At 41.8% G+C, this 21,019-nt stretch overlaps 1 protein-coding gene across 2 annotated transcripts in view; it reads right to left on the bottom strand.

Moving 5' to 3' along the window:
- Positions 1 to 21,019, bottom strand: part of SFSWAP (splicing factor SWAP) — an 83,274-nt gene that overhangs the window by 58,247 nt on the left and 4,008 nt on the right. Inside the window, exons 2-8 of one of the 2 annotated variants that reach the window (XM_069961009.1) lie at positions 18,550 to 18,686; positions 17,978 to 18,147; positions 17,326 to 17,466; positions 11,182 to 11,258; positions 9,554 to 9,779; positions 7,882 to 8,006; positions 7,524 to 7,656 (exon numbers count right to left, since the gene is read on the bottom strand). In XM_069961009.1, the coding sequence (XP_069817110.1) occupies positions 7,524 to 7,656; positions 7,882 to 8,006; positions 9,554 to 9,779; positions 11,182 to 11,258; positions 17,326 to 17,466; positions 17,978 to 18,147; positions 18,550 to 18,605 (928 nt within the window). In that variant the 5' untranslated portion in view covers positions 18,606 to 18,686. The remainder of the gene's footprint in view (positions 1 to 7,523; positions 7,657 to 7,881; positions 8,007 to 9,553; positions 9,780 to 11,181; positions 11,259 to 17,325; positions 17,467 to 17,977; positions 18,148 to 18,549; positions 18,687 to 21,019) is intronic. The other variant, XM_069961008.1, reaches the window with a different exon arrangement.

The following is a 21,019-nucleotide window of genomic DNA, read 5'->3' as shown; positions in this document are numbered from 1 at the left end:
AGCAATGACAAAATGTCAGCAGATGGGACAACCCCTTTAAAGTGAATATCAGCTGCAATTCATAGGCACTGTTAGGTCAAGGAGACACATGGGTGTCGTCTATAGCAGTGCTTCTCAATTCCAGTCCTCATGGACCACAAACCAGTCACATTTTGAGGATATCCCATACACAGAACAGCTGTGATTATACCTGATGCACTGGGTATAAGTAGATCACCTGTGAAATACAAAGGAAATCCAAAAACATGACCTGTTGATGAGGCCTGAGGACTGGAATTAAGAAGTATTGGTCTACAGCATGGGTCTCCAAACTGAGGCCCTCCAGCTGTTGCAATACTACATTTCCCATCATGCCGTTTGGAGATCCACGGTCTAGAGCATAGACAATTTCTCACCCTCCCATCCCTAGCCCTGCTTGGAGCTCATTTTTTTTCTCCCTGGCATTTAAAGGGGTACTCATACGGGCATTTATATTTTTTGATATTACTAGTGTTGCATAGAAAAACTATTCTCACCTTATGATGCTCTCTGGGGTCCTACCGTCATGTCTTCAGGTCTCTGGCTGCTACATCTGAGAGGGACAGTGATAGCCCACTCTGCCAAGTACTGACTGAGGTGGGACAGCGCTGTCACTGGCGAGACAGGTTCATGTCGGAAGTAGCGGCTGAAGAAGTGAGAGGAGAATCCTCAGGGAGCACTCTTAGGTGCTTACTATTTTCTATGCAACATGCAAAAACTAACAACCCAGAGCACTCCTTTAAGAAGCAATAGAGATGGTAGGGGGAGCAAGGTGGTGTTCCTGCTTACAGCAATTCAGAAGCTTGGGAAAGCCTATGACACATTTCCCTATATTCTGGAACCACAGACAGATATATGAAGGGGCCCATGTGTTCCTTTGCCCCAACAGCGTCAGTACATCAGCACGGGTATCCTGGTGTGGTTTTTTTTTTTTTTTTTTTTTAATGAGACACCGCCTGGTTCCTGCGCTCGGCACCAGTCTTTTCCAAAACACCGTTCCTTCCTGGGGCACTGGGGGCAGGCCCATCACCCCTCAGTGTGGCGATATCCCCTTACCTCTGTAAGGCAGCTCTATTGAGTCTAACAAGGAAAGGCACCTGTTTATCATACAGGTTGTATATCAACAAAGGGCAATTAACTTAGTTTATATTCGTTTTTTAACTTTATCATAAACTTTTGCCAATCATATTATCCACCCTACACACTTACCAAGAAACAATGCTCTTTTAAGTAACAAATCAGTCAGTATAATGTCTCTGTGTGGCTACAGAAGATTTTGTGCTATGTGACAGGAGAGCTGACCATACAATGCAAGCAACACCAAGATTTTCTGCTACGGATTGTGGACACACAGGAGCTGTACACATACGCAGAGAAGACTTGTCCCACTCTGTTCTCAGTCAGGAATGGCTGTCAATGCGCAGAAGGACTGGGGCTTCCTGTGGTTGGCCTCTTTTTTTGACCAGAGAAAAGAGCAAATATCTAAAGCGGAGGGAGCATGGACCACAGTCAGACAGAAAGAAAACCACCTAGTGGCCACATGCAATATGTTGATTGAAAACTGAAAAAAATAAGTAAATAAGAATATATTGCAAAACTGCCTGCAATCACAACCCCTGTTGATTTCTTAAAGAGACAGTCTTTTTTTTTTTTTTTAAAGTGTCACTGTCAGTTTTTTTTTGCAGAAATCAATAGTACAGGTGATTGGGTTTGTAATTGGGTTTATTAGGCAAAAATGCCATTATCTGCATTCAAAAAGACTTTCCCCAGGTCCCCCTCCCCCTTCTCTCTCTCATCCACTGCTCATTAACCTATGAAGAGAGGAGGGGGGAGGAGGGAGATTGTTCTCTGCTCTCTGTTGGTGACTAAAGGATTACACAGTGGGACCTGTGTGAAAGCGTATTCAGAGGTCAGAGAGGTCAGTGCTGACTTCAGAGGAGATAGCCAGTGATGCAGCTGTAAATTAACTCTTTGTCCTTTTTTGGTGACTCATCTCCCTCCACCCCTCCCCAAAGAGAACCATGAAGAAAGGAAAAAACCCATTTAAAAAGTTTCTTAAAATCACCTCTACAATTGATTTCTGCAAAAAAAAAAAAAAAAAAAAAAAAACGACAATGGGACTTTAATATTCATATTCTGCCTTTTGAACTCATGTGGTTCTGCATCAGGGAGCCCGGAAGCAGTTTATGCTCACAGATGATAACCAATATCCACACTATGAGTTTTGCTGCACACCGCTACGATATTTCTGCTTTGGATTTCATAACGGATTATTCCAAGTAAAAAACACTGTGTGTGAACCCAGCCAGACAGGACGGTGAGGAGGAGTGACACGGCCCATCTCCTGGGACACATCTCTTTATATACTTCTCAGTTTTAATTGTTACAGTTACACAAGAGAACGTCAGGGAAGAAGAGGACGTCCGCAGACTAAGCAGTTTCCAGGGATTCTGGCAAGATGCAGGAAGGTCAGGAAGTTCTGTACGGTGCAGTGTAGGCACAATACATAATGCCAACAGCATATGTCATTTACAATGTAGAAGCCAGCCAGATGCTAAAGGCCACAAACAAGAATTGTGGCAACCATGGCAAGCATCATTGCTCCATCATTGGTCTCCAAACTGCAGCCCTCCAACTGTTGTAAAACTACATTTCCCATCATGCCTGGACAGCCAAATCCAATGCTTTAGCTGGCCAGGCATGATGGGAGTTGTGGTTTTGCAACAGCTGGAGGGCCGCAGTTTGGAGACCCATATTGTACACTAACACCAGTCACGGCACCTTGTCATACACAGGCTTTAGATACTTATAGACACTTCACATACTCCTCTAGTAAAAGGATCTGGAGCTATAGGTGCTATTACTGCCCCTACTAACACCAATGGGCATCCAATCCTTACTGCTCTCCACTGAAGCATCACACAGCAGAACACCACATGACCCCAGACTGCGTTTTAAAGAAACAACATAGTTCCACGCGTGTATATGACTAAAGAACTAAAGAGCAGCAAAGACAGGCTTCCATCCAATTGGATATACATGGCATGCCATACTATTAAAGGGGTACTCAGTTTTCATTCAAATCAACTGGTTTCAGAAAGTTACACAGATTTGTAATTTACTTCTATTTAAAAATCTCAAGTCTTACAGTACTTATTAGCTGCTGTATGTCCGGCAGGAAGTGGTGTATTTTTTCCAATCTGGCACAGTGCTCTCTGCTGCCACCTCTGTCCATGTCAGGAACTGTCCAGGGTAGTAGCAAATCCCCATAGAAAACCTCCCCTTGCTCTTGACAGTTCCCGTCTTGGACAGAGAGAGCACTATGTCAGACTGGAAAGAATACACCACTTCCTGCAGGACATACAGCAGCTGATAAGTACTGAAAGACCTTTTTTTAATAAAAGTAAATTACAAATCTATATAACTTTCTGAAGCCATTAAATTTGAAAGAAAAAGATTGTTTGCCTGCGTACCCCTTTAAAAGTGTATACTCTTCGTTTCAAAGAGCTTCACTTAATTCTCCTTCCTTCGCAGGAATCCGCTTTCACCCAGTATGTAACTATGTATCTGCTATTGGCATTTCATTTAGAGCTGGAGTGGAGAATCATCTCGGTACAGCTGTAAATGTCACCGACTATTTACATGATATTCATTCGGATGAATGGTATTGTCTAACAGGAAAAAAAAACAAACCAGCTTTTACAATGATGCAGATGTATAGTTAAAGCATGTAGCGTAAAACATGTAAAAAAACACAATAAAATCTGTACTATTCATTACAGACAAACATCTGTACCACTCCTGAGGCGTAATAAAAATCAAAGGCAGTCTGTATGCCACAAACACAAATAAGATGTCTGGGAAATGGCCATTTATTTTTTCGCCTGGTGAAAGACTATTAGGAGGGAGCGGGAGACTGCCAGTGTGACATTACCGGCTAAATAAAAGGGATTAGGGGTGGGCGCTGCTCAGAACAAAGACTAAAAGCCATCGCAGCAGGCAGGGGAAATCAGGCCTCTATACCATTACCTCTGTTTGTCAGCAGCACAAACCATACAGTTAACCACTAGAAACGTTAAGAAATTGTCCCTTTCAGGTCATAATGGGCGGATTTCTGTGCATACCTGAAAGAATCCATCATTATTACCCCCTATGCAGTGCCGTAGTAAAGTAATGTGAAGAGAGGAGGCTAAAATGTCGCCACTACCCAAGAATGAATATAAAGGCAGGGACGCTCTGGGGTTTCTGAAATCAGGATATATCAAGTCCGCAAAAGAGTATAAGAAATGAATAAAATAATTAACCAAATGTATCATGGCTCCAGTGCCAACACTCCGGGGGTCACTGGGGCTCTAGGTTTATTTTTCCTGCAGAGACCATTCACATGGCTGCAGCAGCCAAACTCTGAGCTGAGTGGACAAGTCGTAAATAATGATTTAAAAAATTATTGATTATCATTATTAATAAATAGAAATCAAATAATTAAATAATATTACTACTAATATTTATGATTATTATCATTATTATTAATAATTATTATTATTTATTTGTACAGAGTCAACAGATTCCGAAGCGCTAGTACTGCTGATTAATGGTACTTTTACATGGTGCGATAATTCGCCCAATCGCGCGATTAACGATTTTCTTTTTTATAACGATCAGCGTTTAGACGGAACGATACATCGTACGGAAAAATCGTTTTGCGATCGCTTAAGCCTCTCACACATAGGTGAAATCGTTGAAAGACTGTTTACACTGAACGATCTGCGAATTTTTTGCGAACGATCTGCAAATTTTTTTGCGAACGATCAACGATGATTTGAGAACATGTTGAAAGATCAAAATGAACGATTTCTCGCTCGTTCAAATTCGATAGTTAACGTGCAAATTCGAACGATAAATCGTTCCGTGTAAAAGGACCATAAGTCAGTGATTAGCTGCTGCAGTCAAGACCAGACAACACAGCTGGGACCCTCTTGGACAACACCTTCAAGTTCTTTCACTTCCTTTGAATAATCAATGTTGCCTGGCCTCCTGCTCACTCAGCTGTCAGTCAGTATTTGCCAACAGAGGACTGATCTGCAATCAGATATAGTTGAATATATCTCTGTTGGAGCTGTGGTCTAGGGGGGAGTAAAATCGCCTGTCTAGAGACAAATCCCATGATAAAAGTTAAATCCAGATTTTTTTTTTTCTCCTCATTAGTAAAAAAAACTAAAAAAAGTATAACTAATTTGGACCCGTTTGGGAATTCTTTGCATTTTTAAAAACTATTTATATAATTATTTATTTCCATCATGAGAATCGAACCAAAGAAAAACCTGCTGTCAGTGTCTAGATAGGCAATTTAACCCCCAAGACCACAGCTTCAACACAGGCTCAGAGATTCTGCTAGCTGATTGCAGATTAGTCCTCTGTTGGCAGATACTGGCTGATAGTGTGAGGAGGAGGGCGGGCAGCATTGAAGAAGGGGCAGGAGGAAGGAGTGGTGAGGTGTGCCATAAAGAGTCAACTCTTCTTTGACTCCTTATTACAGTAGGAGACCAGAGATTGCACATGATCCCCTCCACGGACAAATTACCAAGAGGCACCATTATTCACTAAGGGACTGGCACCTACAGCACACTCTCAGCACAGATTCACTTTAAATGAACTGGCAACAGAAATAGATTTTGTAATTTACGTCTGTTTAAATTCTCAAGTCTTCCAGTATTTATCAGCTGTTGTATGTCCTGCAGAAAGTGGTGTATTCTTTCCAGTCAGACAAGTAGCAGCAGAGAGCACTGTGTCACAGGAACTGCCCAGAGCAGGAGAGGTCTTCTACAGGAATTTGCTCCTGCTCTGGACAATTCCTGACATGGACAGAGGTGGCAGCAGAGAGCACTGTGTCAGACTGTAAAGAATACACCACTTCCTGATTTACATACAGCAGCTGACAAGTACTGGAATACGATATTTTCACAGGAATATTCCTTTAAAGATAGTCTACTTTTGCTGCCAAGTAATAAAGTGCAGGTTCTGCTCCAATAACGGTTCCTTACTGAGTAGTTGTCTATCTACAGAGTAAAACTTCTCCAGAAACAAAAAGTGTGCGATTTCTTTGGGAGTACTCTGAATGAAACACATTTAATAAATCACTGAAGAGAAAGTAGCAGAGAAAATGAGCTCAGAGTAATGAGGCCTGTCGGCCACTGCATGCTGGCGTGGAGGGATTGCTGGAGAGTCTGTCTCAGATAACCTCTTAACTGGTGCAGAAAGACCTACAGTATGCATCATCAACACTCTGCTTAAGAACACAGACTTACCCATACAAGACAGTCTAAGGACATTACATACAGGCGTTAAAATATATAGTGTGATCGAAGTGCAGAATTTCTAAAATCAGTTTTCCAGCACTGGGAACTTCTCAAAAGCAAACCATGGTGCATTAAATATAAATCTAACTTAAAAAATACACACTCACCTCACCAAATCCCTACTGCTTCCTCTGAAGTGTTAACCCTGCAAAGTCAGTCAACTGGATAAGACGGAACACTGCTGTGACCAGTTATTACATGAGCGCCCAATTCCTGCAGGGTCAACACATCCAAGGATGCAGCAGAGAGCAGAGAGGACTGAACAGCAAGACTCACTTTAAAAAAAGTATTCAACCTTTAACCTGATGAAAGATTTAAAGGGGTGTTCTAACCCTACTAAGAAAAGAAAAATGTGACAGCACCCCAGTGTATCTTTCGATCTTATAAATACAGATATGCAAAAAAGGTGTCCGTGGAGCCTCAGTTGCGAGTCTCAAAACAGAGGAAGTGCCAGATATCCCTAGACAGTTGCCAAAAAGATGCCTCCAGATGGGTAGAGCACCACACACCCTGATACGAAGCCCCTAAAGTCCCACTCGGTTGTGAGTATTGGAACATAAATAGGGAAACATCAGGGTGGCCCCTTTTTGTGTCAAAGTCTAACTCTGTTGCGAGTATTGCGACATGACAAGGGTACCAAGGCAGGCATCCATCCACAGACAGCTGTTTCAGGGTATCTGGTACCTGATTCACTTTAAGTTCTCCTAGGGAACTATTACATTCATTTATTATATTATAAACACTGATTAATGCTATACCATAGCATACCATTGATTGGTGTTATCTGCGATCCCTGCATAGAGCCTTCCTGCGGCATTGAAAAGGTTAATGACAGCCCGTGATTAACGGTAAGGACCCAGATGCTAACAGCAGCCAGTCCTCATGAGGAGAGCTCAGCTGCCCAGTTTGCTTCATAGAACCTACTGGCGTACTGGTACATCATGGGTCCATGAGAGAGAGGCTCCCATGAAGTACCAGTATCATGGGTCCTTAAGGGGTTAACAATCCAAGAAATCTTTCGTTTAGATAAGGTTGCAAATAAAAGATTACACCCCTGTATGGGCCAGACAGATAAGGAGACAAATGAGAAGAGAGCAGCTTTCAAGAGAAGTCTCCAAGGACTGGAAATAGACTAAATATCTCACTTACTGTCTGTTGTGCTTTCTGTCTCTACAGTGGGAGCAGGTGCAGCATTCACAGCCAGCTGAGAGGCCATCTTCTCACTCTGCGCCTTTCTGACAAGAGCTGCAAGGGGGTGGTCAGGATCGATCACCTTTAGGGGCTGTGAAAACGAGAAAAAGAAAAAAATAAAAGTAAAAATTTTACCATTTAAAAAAAAAAGAAAAATCTTAAATGTAGCAATACAAGAAAACAACAAAAGAAAAGAAATGGAAACTAATGCAAGAATCAGATGCCACAAAGCCGATGTGCACAAGTCCTAACATCCAGAATTCACACAAGCATTTCTCACAAATAATCAGTGAGCGCACGCATGGCGCCCGTGTACCTTGGTAAGCTCTTCCAGTCTACTACAACGCTTTGAAGCAAAAAGACTGGGATGGAGGTAATCACCGTCTTCATCATCGTCGTCATCTTCATCATCGCTGTCTTGGTTCGCGTTGGCCAAAGATTCTAGAAGTTAATAAAATAACTATTAAACTCGAGGAAGGAAATGCAAACTATGCGCACAATTCAGGATCATATCATAGGCACAGCTTAGTTGTAAAATTAACGGGACACGTGGCATTTAGCCTAGAATTAGGCTGCCCTATACTGATGCTGTAGTAGTCACATAAAGGAATGAAACTGGAGAAAATTAATCAACATTGTGAAAAGATGCAGAACCTTGTACAGATAAGGAAAAAAAAAATACCGCATAAATGGTGCCAATTCACAGCAAGTGTGCCAAAATTGAAGTTGAAATAATCAACGGCAGCTGACTGCTTCACTTAGAGTGTCACTGTCTTTTTTTTTTTTTTTTTTTGCAGAAATCAATAGTCCAGGCGATTTTAAGAAACTTTGTTATTGGGTTTATTAGGCAAATATGCCATTATCTGCATTCAAAAATACTTTCCCCAGGTCCCCCCCCACTGCTCATTATCAGGAAATCTCAAATATTTTACATCAGTCGAGCCCTATGTAACCTATGGGGAGGGGGGAGGATGGAGATTAGTCAGAGAACAAAGGATTACACAGTGGGAGCTGTGTGAAAGCCGGTATTCAGGGGTCAGAGAGGTCAGTGCTGACTTCAGAGGAGATAGCCCGGTGATGTAGCTGTAAATTAACTCTTTGTTGTCCTGTTTTGGTGCCTCATGTCCCTCCATCCCTCTCCATAGAGAACAATGAAGACGGGGAAGAGCTTTGAACCGCTTTTTTATTATAAAAATGCATTTTTCGGCAAATAAACCCAATTACAAAGGTTCTTAAAATCACCTGTACTATTGATTTCTGCAAAAAAAAAAAAAAAAAAAAATTAATGACAGTGACTTTAAAATGGGTGACTCAATGCTTACACCAAACCCCAATATTCCTTTACTTTAAAGAAGAAGTCCGGTCATGTAAAAATATTTTCAAGGGGGGGAAAGACACAAACTATCTCAACTCAGCTCCCCCCATGCCTCCCCAGCATTGGATTGCTGCATTGGGACCCCCCTTCGGGGTTCCAGGATCTCCTACAGAGCAGACGTCCCAACCCGGTTGATGGACAGCCCGCTCAGCCAGTCAGTGACTGGGACAGGACGCCGCTGCAGTCAATGATTAGCTGAGCCTGAATTCCATCAGCCAGGATAGGCATCCCCCCCCAAGTCATGACATCATCTAAATAAACAATGATTATGTTCCCCGTCCTGCCTGCTGTGGAACTATGCAAATGGCAGTAAAGACCTAAGCTACACAGTCTCTGACTACTCCCATGAAAGATTTCTTAAAGGGGTTATCCAGCGCTACAAAAACATGGCCACTTTTGCCCCTCTCGTCTCCAGTTCAGGTGTGGTTTGCAATTAAGCTCCATTTACTTTAATAGAAAGGAGTTTCAAAAGTGGGCATGTTTTTGTAGCGCTGGATGACCCCTCTAAATTTTTTAGATCAAAATAGGATGCTCAAATACTAAAAAAGGGAAAGGAGAAGAGCACAAAATAGAAAAAAGAAAAAAAAAAAAAAAAAAAAAAAAGTGGTCATACTTTTTTGCTCCTCCTTCTGTTTCTCAGCGTGTGTGATATATCGTCCCTCCTTCATAGCTTTCTGGATGTGCTTGTAATAAGGGTTGAGGTAGTGATCAAAACGTAAAAAGTCAAACTGCGAGTTTCTGGCTTGCTTGGCTTTTAACATGATCTCAAACTGAGCACCTTGTTTGCAGACAAAATTTGCTGTGCGTTCTATAATAGCGTGCATTTTTGCAGTGGGTGGCTGATATAAATGAGAAGAAAAAAAAGGAAGAGGGTTATTTCTTAAATCACATGATCCAACAAAAGTATTTTACAAAGTTCACTGTAAAATATCTTATGGTTACAAGCGGCATGCATTTACAGGTCCAAATGGCTGAATATTGCAGTATAAATTGCTTCACCTCACTGATCTCCAGGCTAATGGACCACAAAAAGCAATCGGGCTGCCAAATAAATTTACTGACCATCGAGGGCTAAAAGATAAAAGTTCACTATTCACATGTGTCAAAGTTTTAGATTTTAAAGACACAGTGCCATTTTTTGTAGCGATATTACAGAGAGAAGATAAAATAAAAAAAAATGACACTTAATAAAGAGAATGGACTGGTCTCGAAACACGTTGTTTCACTGGCATAATTCTTTTAATAAATGTTTTATTTTATATCACTGATACCCCTTGGACCTGCGCCTGTTTTACCCGCCTTGGAGTGGAGGAGGATATTGTTAGGGTACTATTACCATTTTTAACGATCAACAACTAACGACAGCAAACGAGATTGTTTATAGTTAACCTGAAATCATTCACCACATTACACAGAACGATGGTCGTTAGTTACGATCGTTACTGCAGTCTTATACAGTGCTGTACAGGATGGGAGATGGTGGTGCACTGACTGTACTACTACTGTACTGTATATGCACTCCAGCAATCTTATACAGTACAGGATGGGAGATGGTGGTGCACTGACTGTACTACTACTGTACTGTATATGCACTCCAGCAATCTTATACAGTACTGTACAGGATGGGAGATGGTGGTGCACTGACTGTACTATATATGCACTCCAGCAATCTTATACAGTACAGGATGGGAGATGGTGGTGCACTGACTGTACTACTACTGTACTGTATAGGCACTCCAGCAGTCTTATACAGTACTGTACAGGATTGGAGATAGTGGTGCACTGACTGTACTACTACTGTGCTGTATATGCACTCCAGCAGTCTTATAAAGGTACAGGATGGGAGATAGTGGTGCACTGACTGTACTGTATATGCACTCCAGCAGTCTTATAAAGGTACAGGATGGGAGATAGTGGTGCACTGACTGTACTACTGTACTGTATATGCACTCCAGCAGTGTTATACAGTAATGTACTGTATGTGAAGCCTCACCAATGCTAAACTCACCACTTACAACCCACGATGCACGCTAGCAAAAACGTTCAGATACCGAGCAAAGTTTGAATTCTGAACGTTGCTTCCAGGTAAATTTTCATTCGAATACTGCGGTATTACTGTACTTCAAGACTGGGGGCCCAAAAAGTGTTTGAGAACCAAACTTTCCTTGAAAATACTGGTTGAGTTCTGAGCAGTTTAAGAACCAAGCTACCACTGCATATATATCATGATTTTCTGCTTACCAGCTCAACATCAGGTGGAACATTTAACCCTTCTGGTGCAATAAAAGGTTCTTCATTATCTTCAACATCACTTGAATCTGAAAGCGAAAAGAAGTGAAGTTACAGCTTCGGGCCATTTACACGTACATACAACTCTACAAAACCATCTGTGAAATATTAAAAAGGCTATGGACAACTTAGCAGACCTTGTATTGCACTGTATGTATTTTAGGAAATAAAAAATAAACGGACAATTAATCCGCTGCAGTATACGCCACTATAAATTTTTGCTAGTATTTCCATGTATACTGGCAACATACAGCTAAGCAATTTTTTAAGCAATGCGTTTAAAGGGAAACTATCAGCAGATTAGACAAACCTAAGCTGCTGATATGTCTCTTTAGTACACAGGGAGCTGAGGATGAAGGTAAGTTTCTTACCTTCATCCTTAGCGCTGTTTCCATGTAGTTTGTAGCTATGCCCTTACGATAATCGCGCGGTTTGGAGCCTTGAGGGCGGGACTACCACTCCCAGAGCACCAATCTGCCCCCCCCCTGCCTGGCACACTCCTTCCAATGTATATCAACAGAGCAGGTCGGATCAGTGCTCCGCGGGCGGTAATTCTGCCCTCCAGTGCTCCAAACCATCTGAATAACCTAAAGACATAACTGCAAACCACACAGAAACAGGGCAGAGGATAAAGGCAAAAGACTTGCAGTCATCCTTAGTGCCCCATGCACAAAAGGGACGTATAAGCAGGTTAAATTTTAAAAGCACTCCATGTAAAAGGATTGAGTCTGCTTCTCATAGAAGTCAATGGGCCAAGTACTAGTGTAGTTTTTATACATGCAGCACACACTAAAAATGCCATTCACAGACATGTTCTCTAGTGGCTAAGTATTCATTCCTTCCCCTGAATAATAACTGAAGCCGGCATGTTAGCAATTACCAAAAAAACATTGATTGTAGAGAGGTCCCCTTACATCGTCAGCGAGAGGGGCTAGGTCTTCAAAAATTGTCTAACAGAGCACCGAGTGACATCCTAAAACAGGTAACCCCCTCCTGACATACATACACAAGGGGTGCTGGCTGCGTTACAAATGTCAATAGTGATTCAAGCAGTTATTAAAGGATGGACCAAAGGTCCGTTAACACTATGGGGGTTCCGCATGGAATCTTGGCCCTTGACCCTTAAGTATAAAATAAAAAATTGCCTCTGGTACTAAATTTACCTCTGGCATTTGAAAAAAAAAAAAAAAAAAAAAACACACACACACAAATAAATAAATAAAGGACACTAACTTGCCCTATGCTTGTAATGACTGCAGTGGTTTACATTCATCACTGTAGGCAGATGAACTTTGGGGATGTTCATGCCGCAATTTGCCAGCACACTACTACTCCACAGAAATAAAGGACTACAATGCAGTTTGCAAGGTCACTTACACAACCCAGCTTCACACCCATCACTTGTCACCAAACAGGGTTACTTGTATGCAACAATGACATTCAATTCCCACCCACTTAATAGAGAGTACAGGACATAGGCTAGACACAGTGTGGGTTCACAGTCCTGGTACTGCAGAAGGTGCCAGATGACTGCACAGCCACATATCACACACTGCTGTTACTGCTGCCAAGCAGAACTTATATAAGTGAACATGAGTTTCTTAGTAGACATTTTCATACATTGGCCACTTGTAGTCATAGTTTTTTGGCAATTCCCCCGAATAGATGTAGCAACCACAACAGCATCTGGAGGGGTGGGGGCGTGAAAGGTGACCCAGCTGGCAAACAGAATGCCTTAGCCAAGGTAAACCCCCTTGGCACTGGGCCACACCACCTCAGGATGTATTCCTGTTATCAGATTTTTAGATGCAGTTTTTTCAGAGGTTTTAAAAAAAAAAAAAAAAGAGAACTGGGGCACTAACTGGACCCTGGAACTGTGAGATTTAAGGAGAAGTCTGGCGGAAATCTTTATTATATTATTGTATTGTTGCCCAAAAGTTATACAAATCACCAATATACACTTATTACGGGAAATCCACATAAAGTGCTTTTTTCCCTGCACTTACTACTGCATCAAGGCTTCACTTCCTGAATAACATTGTGATGTCCCTTCCTGGATAACATAGTGATGTCACTTCCTGGATAACCTGGTGATGTCACGTCCTGACTCCCAGAGCTGTGCGGGCTGTGGCTGCTGGAGAGGATGATGGCAGGGGGACACTGAGGGACACTGGGACACTGAGCATCCCTCTGCCATCATCCTCTTCAGCAGCCACAGCCCGCACAGCTCTGGGAGTCAGGACGTGACATCACCAGGTTATCCAGGAAGTGACATCACTGTTATTCAGGAAGTGAAGCCTTGATGCAGTAGTAAGTGCAGGGAAAAAAAATGCACTTTATAAGCATTTCCTGTGATAAGTGTATATCGGTGATATTTGGAGGGCAATACATTATTTTAATAAAACATTTCGCTGAACTTCCTTTCAAAAACCAACAGCATACATTAGGCAAGCATTAACTAAATATTTTTTTTTTTATATCATGACAGGCAAACATTAACATTTAATCATTTTCAGCAAAAATGCCCATTCCTAATGACCATTAGAGGACATCCAATATAATAATGTTCTATAATAAAGAGGCAATGAGGACTGAACTCACGGCAGGTCGATATAATCACAAAATGATTATAATGGGTAATAATAGCTTTATTACTGTTAATTAAAGTAATGAGAATATGCATAAATACTGTGCTGTATGCATGAACGAAGGAAAGAGAACTAATCCTACTTCCCAGTATTGCCTATGTCCCACCTAGATGAAATCCTGAGCACCAGAGACACTCATTATCGCACCCGACACGGTAGACGTCTCTGTATGTCATCTGAGGCCAAATTTGTTTTGTTCTAAACAATGACTAATTGGACAGTGAAAGTGACTGCAGTACAAAGACGTGACATTTACAATGAGATGTGATAGGAGACGCGGGCCTTTACAGGAGGCAACAGAGACTGCAGGCCTTAAAACCCATATCAAGCAATGTTGCAGTTTTTTTTTTTTTTTTTTGGGGGGGGGGGGGGGGGGGGGGGGGGTGCGCTTTGTTTACAATCCTCCGTAAATGTCAAAATCGAATTTGGAAAAGTATTTATTAACATGAATAATGCAGCTCGAAGAGGCAGAATGAGCCGCTACTGATTCAACCATATGAGAAATTGCCAATCATTTCATTTATTCTCCCCTTTCTGCCTTATTACTTATCAAAAATGCTTACATTTGGGCAATTTGCAATATAAAATCTTTGCAAAAAAAAAAAAAAAAAAAAGTACGAGACCAGAGGAAAATACATTTACCCAGGGTCAATACAACAATTGTTCCCAATGAATACTAATAAGACAAGATAAAAAGAAATCGTTCGGCCCATTTATAACGGCATTTTACAGCGAAAGGACATCCATTATTTCAGAGGCAAGATAGAAAACGCAAAAGCTTCTTAGGATCAGTTTAATGTTCATTTGGACTAAATCAATTGTTTAAAGTGAACTTTCACCTTTGGAAAGCATTATACAGGTCCCATCTACAACTATTCTATATAAATATGGTATATTACACTACCTACCTCATACTGATCCAGAGCTATGACCATGGAGCTGCACAAAATGACATGTCTCACAGCTGAGGCCTGTACAAAGCTCGCCCTAGGGATCTCCCTTACACCAGACACTGAGCTCCAATGCAAAAAAACTAACTATTATCCATCTGCATTAGTGCCAAACCAAGCTAAACAAGCCGATTGTTTCCAATGGTGAATCATAACTGCAGCTTTTAGATAGATAGACAGACAGATGCAGGTTGTAGTTTAGGATTGTTACAAGATAATTATTACAATGGATTGACAAAACATACTTTTTATGCAAATTACATTAAAAGGAGAAGTCCAGGCAAAGTTGTTTTTTTTTTAGCAAGTGCTGGGGAGGTGGAGCGGGGACCCGGGTTGTGACATGTGAGGTCAGCTCAGCCTGTCAGCTGCCATAGCAGGGTCCCACTCTGGCTGCTGACTTGCTGAGCAGACCGCACACGCCACAACTCAGGTCCGGTTCTGACCAGGATACGTCCGGAGACGCGTTATGCGGCTACCAGTGCTGGAGCTGGTGAGGTAAGAGCATGTTATTTACCTTCCCCCTCCCCAGCACTTGTTTAAAAAAAAAAAAAGCTTTTCTAGGACTTCTCCTTTAATTTGTGAAATGGTGTTCAAAAATGGACACCTTTTAAAGGGGCTGTCTGGGGCTTTTCAATAAACTAGCATTGCAGTGACTTCTGTGGGTGTTGTATGTTCTACACTTTTATTATACTTCCCTCAGCTCTTCTTAGGTTCTCAGGCTCAGTCACATGACCAGTCTGCCTGTAATTTCTTTGCTTCCTGTAATATTGCGTTCAGTAACTGTGTCCTGTTCCTTCCACTGAACATTATCACAAGTGGAGTCATCCGGTGGGTGAGGCAAGTGTCCTTCCCAATGGCTGGCTGGAAATCCACATTGATTTTAGCCACAACCCTGTAGGCGGAACTCAAAGCCTATTGAAGCTGTAGAAGAAAGAGCAGCATGACACGGAGGGGGGGGGGGGGGAATAGCTTCCTTGTCAGAGTCTAACACTACAAGATAACATGGCTAACCACTGTGCCACCCACAAGGTAGCCATCAGCCCCTGCTCTCTCCCATGTAATGCTGCTTCTTTCCGCTACAGCTTCTACTGAGGTCTATTAGCTCCGCCCACAGGGGGGCAGGGCTAAAATCAATGTGGAATTTCAGCCAGCCAATGGGAAGGACCCCTGCCCCACCCACCTGATGACTCCACCTGTGCTCATGCTCAGTGGAAGGAACAGGAAACAGATACTGAACCTGACTCATGCGAATGCTCACATGAGGAGTGGAGCTAAAATATAAATAATAAAAGTGTATATGATACGGATATGATCGGTGGTGGGCTAACCACTGCAGCTCCCAAACAGCGGCATTACCAGAACTGTATCTGGCCGCGTACTGAACGTCAGTGACTGTGGCCATTGGTGAAGGACCCATACCAATCATAAAATGACAGCATATCCTAGGAATATTTTATTACTTCATTAGATGGGAATACTCTAATATTAGCTGTAACATTCCTCGTGTACCTAGCCAGCTTTCAAGATATCCTGTGCCAAAACTAGGCTCCAAATCTGGGGGACACCAAGATACCTTCAATGACAGATAGATTTCATTTACAGAGCATTATATTATTCCTACACACATACATCCTCCTTTATAACACACTAAAATATCAAACTTTTATTCAGCTTCAATTTTACAGTGAAGTTTTCAGGCTATAAACCTTTCATTAAAAAAAAAGGAAAAATCTGCAACAGAGGCCCACAACAAGTGCTCAGCCATTGTGTACAACCAATGAAGCAGCAGCAGGTATACACAATGTCTATGAGGAACAATGGGAGACTTTGGCTCACTGTACTAGTGATCAGTAAGGGGACCCACAGGTGACAGACCATGTGTCCAACAATAACCAAAAATCCTCTATTTAAAGGGGAACTCTGGCGGGAAAAAAAATTCAAATCAACTGGTATCAGAACGTTACACAGATTTGTAATTTACTTCTACGTAAAAATCTCCAGTCTTACAATACTTATCAACCGCTGTATGTCCTACAGGAAGTGGTGCATTCTTTCCTGTCTGACACAATGCTCTCTGCTGCCACCTCTGTCCGTGACAGGAACTATCCACTGTGTCAGACTGGAAAGAATACACCACTTCTTGCAGGACACACAGCATCTGACAAGTACTGGAAGACTTGTAGATTTGTAATTTACTGCTGTTTACAAATCTCATGACTTTCTGAAACCAGTTGATTTAGAAAAAAAAGGCACAAACAAAAACCAGAGTACCAATTTAACCAAGTTAATAAACGAGCTTGGGTATATTTAAGGGGTTATTCCTATCCTAAACTGTTATCTCAATACAATATGGGGATAATATGCTGTTTGGGTGGTTTCAGAGGTTGGACCCCCCTCAAAAATTAAAACGTTCTATTGATAGAGGATAACGATTAGAAATGGGAATACCCCTTTAATGGATTCAGCAGATATTACTGTATGGCTACACTTATAAATACCTTTGTCGTCTTTGTCTTTTTGTGGCTCCTCTTCCTCTGTGGGTTGTGAGGGATCATAATAATCACTTTTGTATTGGAAACCCACAGAGTTGTACATCCCATCTTCTGCCAGGGCTTCACTCAGCCGCTTATATTCTTCCTCTTGAAGGAAAATACCAATAATATATTAATAGACATGAAATAATACAATAAAAAGCCATGCTTCAGCCGCCCTGTGTGAAAGCCATTATCCCGCCAAGTTATGTCAATTGTCATTTATGAATATATTCACATTAATGAAAGAGGGAAAAAGAAAAAAAAAAAAGGCAAACTACTTTCTCTGACAAAGAGTATGTGGTAGCACACATGCATGACAAAGTTCAGGTTTCTGAAGATTTGTCTGCGACTTGTTGCTTTTTGTTTCTATAATAATTAAGTAAAAGTGAGAATATTCCAGTGCACAGGGAAAAGGCAGTCTCTACAAATAAAACTATCCTGCGGTCCACATTCAGAGAGCTGTTTTCCATTCCAATGGGTACTGTCAAATAGATAATATCAGAAAGAGTGAGTATAAAAATCATCAAGATTCCAGTCAAATTTATACACGGTTTAATGTAACTCAAAAGAAAGGGTTGGCGTTATTTACAGGGTGGGTTAGTGAATGAGGATGTACCTTGCCTCGCTTCCACTTCAAGCAAGTCCGTATGCAACGCTAAATACCTCTCTTCATCACATAAAGCCTCTATTCGAGCTTCTTCCTCCGATAAATTATAGTTTCTGTTCCATGAGTTGTGCTCCGCGTCATATTCAGAAAGGTCATGCAGGTGACCGCGTCCATCGTACCTGCAACGTGAAGGAGATGGTCACCACGATGTACCTGAGACTTTAATACTTCAGTAGAAGAACTTACCTGTCTAATCTGCCCTGTCATTAAGTCCACCCTACAGGGGGGGGTCTCACAATTATTCTGGAGATACGTTTCTCCAGCTTAACTCTTTAGTCTGGACATTCAGCTGTACATTGTGTAGATTGCTCTTTCAATGTAAAACTTAACACGTCTAACTTGTAGAAGTCTGGCTTCTTTATAAATCAGATCAGAATACCAAAATGCCAGCTGGCAATCTATGAATAACTCTTACCGTATGTTTTTTTGTAATATAATATATACTTCTTACTTAAATTTTTCTGGGGGGGTAATCTGGAAACTTCTAGTTTACATTCACACGAACCCGAACACATAAATACCTATCCGTAAGAACCAAAGGCTGGACATTTTCTCGCTTCTTTCTGCTAGTCCGCATCTCTCAGCAGAAATCTTCGCCGCAGAAGCGTGGATCTCTTGGTGGTAAAATCATGGCTAGGCTCGACCCTTAGCCAAATGGCTGAGGAAATAAGTTCTTGTTATGTAGTAGAGAGACACACACATACATGGCAACAGAACATACAGATGTAGTTTAAGGAGGCTTAAAAAAAATAGATATACACCAAAAAAGTAAGTCTAAGAGCTTCACTGTATTACAGGAGCAATAATAGACACAGATCGCAATAAAAATGATCAAGAAAAGCTCAGAAAAAGCCTCCTTAACTTACAAAGTGATTAGCTCAATTGGAGGCTTGCTTTAGTGGGGTCACTAAAACATGCCATACAACTATTAAGTAGGCTTTACCACTTAATAGTGCTTATACCATGTAAATAACACATTTAAAGTGCACTTAGCGTTTATGTTAACCTTTTCGCTCCAGTAGATGTAACCTAAGCAGGTGAGCCCGTATAACTATTCCGTACACACTCCAGTCAGTGCTAACCTCTGTGTATTAAGCGGCAGAGATGCACTTGAGAAATCCTTAGAGCTTCTTCCCTATCCTCACATCTAGTAAGTATTCCCTATATACTCCGCCTGCCACAGACATCTGTTAACCTGAAGAGGCGCCATAAAAGTAAGATGCACGCCAAGTGCCGACTCCGCAGAGACGCTGAAGCAGCTCTTAGGATTTCTGCAGTCTCTTGATCTAGGACTCCATGTGTCTCGGCTATTGGAGATTCACACACACACACATAATATATATATATTAGACTTGCCAAGCCAGGAAACATCTGCCTGAAGAGGAAAGTGAACACAAAGGCAGCACACTTCAGGTATATATGCAGTATACAGGTCTCCTTTAACTAAGCACCCGAATCTTTTTCCAAATGAAAAACAAAGTTCTAAAAAAAATGTATTTTTGTAAGAAATAAGCATCTCTCAAGTGTAAAGAGATTTTCATAGGAAAAAAGATTTCGTCATTGTGACCCCTCCACCCAAGTAAAGACAGAAACAGGTGTCGCTCCCGGGACACTATGGGAGAGTCCATCGATGGAAAACTTCCTCCTTCAAAGTACTGAAAGTAAAGGCAGTCTATAAGTGTAACACTGAGCTCAGTATAGTAAGGAGTCCCACATTGAAAAGGATAAAGAAAACCTACAGCAGATCCAAAAACTCAGGAAATTCCCCCATGCCAAGTGAGGCTGCCTATTTCTAAGCATCAGACTGCTGCACATAGTCCTTTCCTACTTAACCACTGTTCAGACTGCCCTGCTAATCCACCATGGGAAGAAATATACTGCCCAATCCAAAGTAGTAGGGAATAACACAGACATGAGATTTTTAGTAAATTACAAATCTATATAAACTTTCTGACCTCAGTTGGTTTGAAAGAAAAAGATTTTTGCTTGACAACCCCTTTAAATAAAGTAAATTACAAACCTAACTTTCTGACATCAGCTGATTTTTGCTGGAGTACCACTTTAACTGCACCTTATGTCCTGCAGGAAGTGGTGTATTCTCTCCTGGCTGACACAGTGCTCTCTGCTGCCACTTCTGTCCATGTCAGGAACTGTCCAGAGTAGGAGAAGTTTTCTATGGGGATTTGCTACTGTTCTGGACAGTTCCTGACATGGACAGAGGTGGCAGCAGAGAGCACTGTGTCAGCCAGGAGAGAATACACCACTTCCAGCAGGACATCAGGTGCCGTTAAAGTAGTACACCAGCAAAAATGGACAGAGGTGGCAGCAGAGAGCACTGTGTCAGACTAAGGAGAATACACCACTTTCTGCAAGACATACAGCAGCTGGTAAGTATGGGAGGACTTGAGATTTGTAAATTAAAATCTATTTAACTTGCTGAAACCAGTTGATTTGAAGGGGTTATCCAGCGCTACAAAAACATGGCCACTTTTCCCCCTCTCTTGTCTCCAGATTGGGTGGGGTTTCAAATTCAGTTCCATTGAAGTAAATGGAGCTTAATTGCAAACCACACCTGAACTGGAGACAAGAGAGGTGGAAAAGTGGCCATGTTTTTGTAGCGCTGGATAACCCTTTTAAAAGAGAAGGGTTTTCCCCAGAGAACCCCTTTAACTAAAATGGGTGGGAGGAGGCGAAGGGTCCTGTGTCAGGATACGCTCTCAGCTAATCTAGAATGAGAAGGGAGGTTGCTGCATCCCAGAGACAGTTCAGGGCGGCAGGTGATAACTAGAGATGAGCGCACCTCCCGGATGCTCGAGTCCAATCATTCTGCATTGGGATACCAGTGACTGAACTTGTTGGATGCCGCCCTGGGGATTGTAGGAAAACATGTTTTTAAGGAATCCCTAGGTCTGAATCCATCTTCTAGAGCAGTGCTTCTCAAACTGTGAGGCGGGCCCTAGTTGTTGGTGAGGCCCAGCTGGGGAGCCAGTA

This window comes from Dendropsophus ebraccatus, chromosome 3 (assembly GCF_027789765.1).
Source record: "Dendropsophus ebraccatus isolate aDenEbr1 chromosome 3, aDenEbr1.pat, whole genome shotgun sequence".
Classification (NCBI taxonomy): Eukaryota; Metazoa; Chordata; class Amphibia; order Anura; family Hylidae; genus Dendropsophus; species Dendropsophus ebraccatus.
The sequence above is the reverse complement of the archived record's forward strand: the minus strand, read 5'-3'. Positions and strand labels throughout refer to the sequence as shown.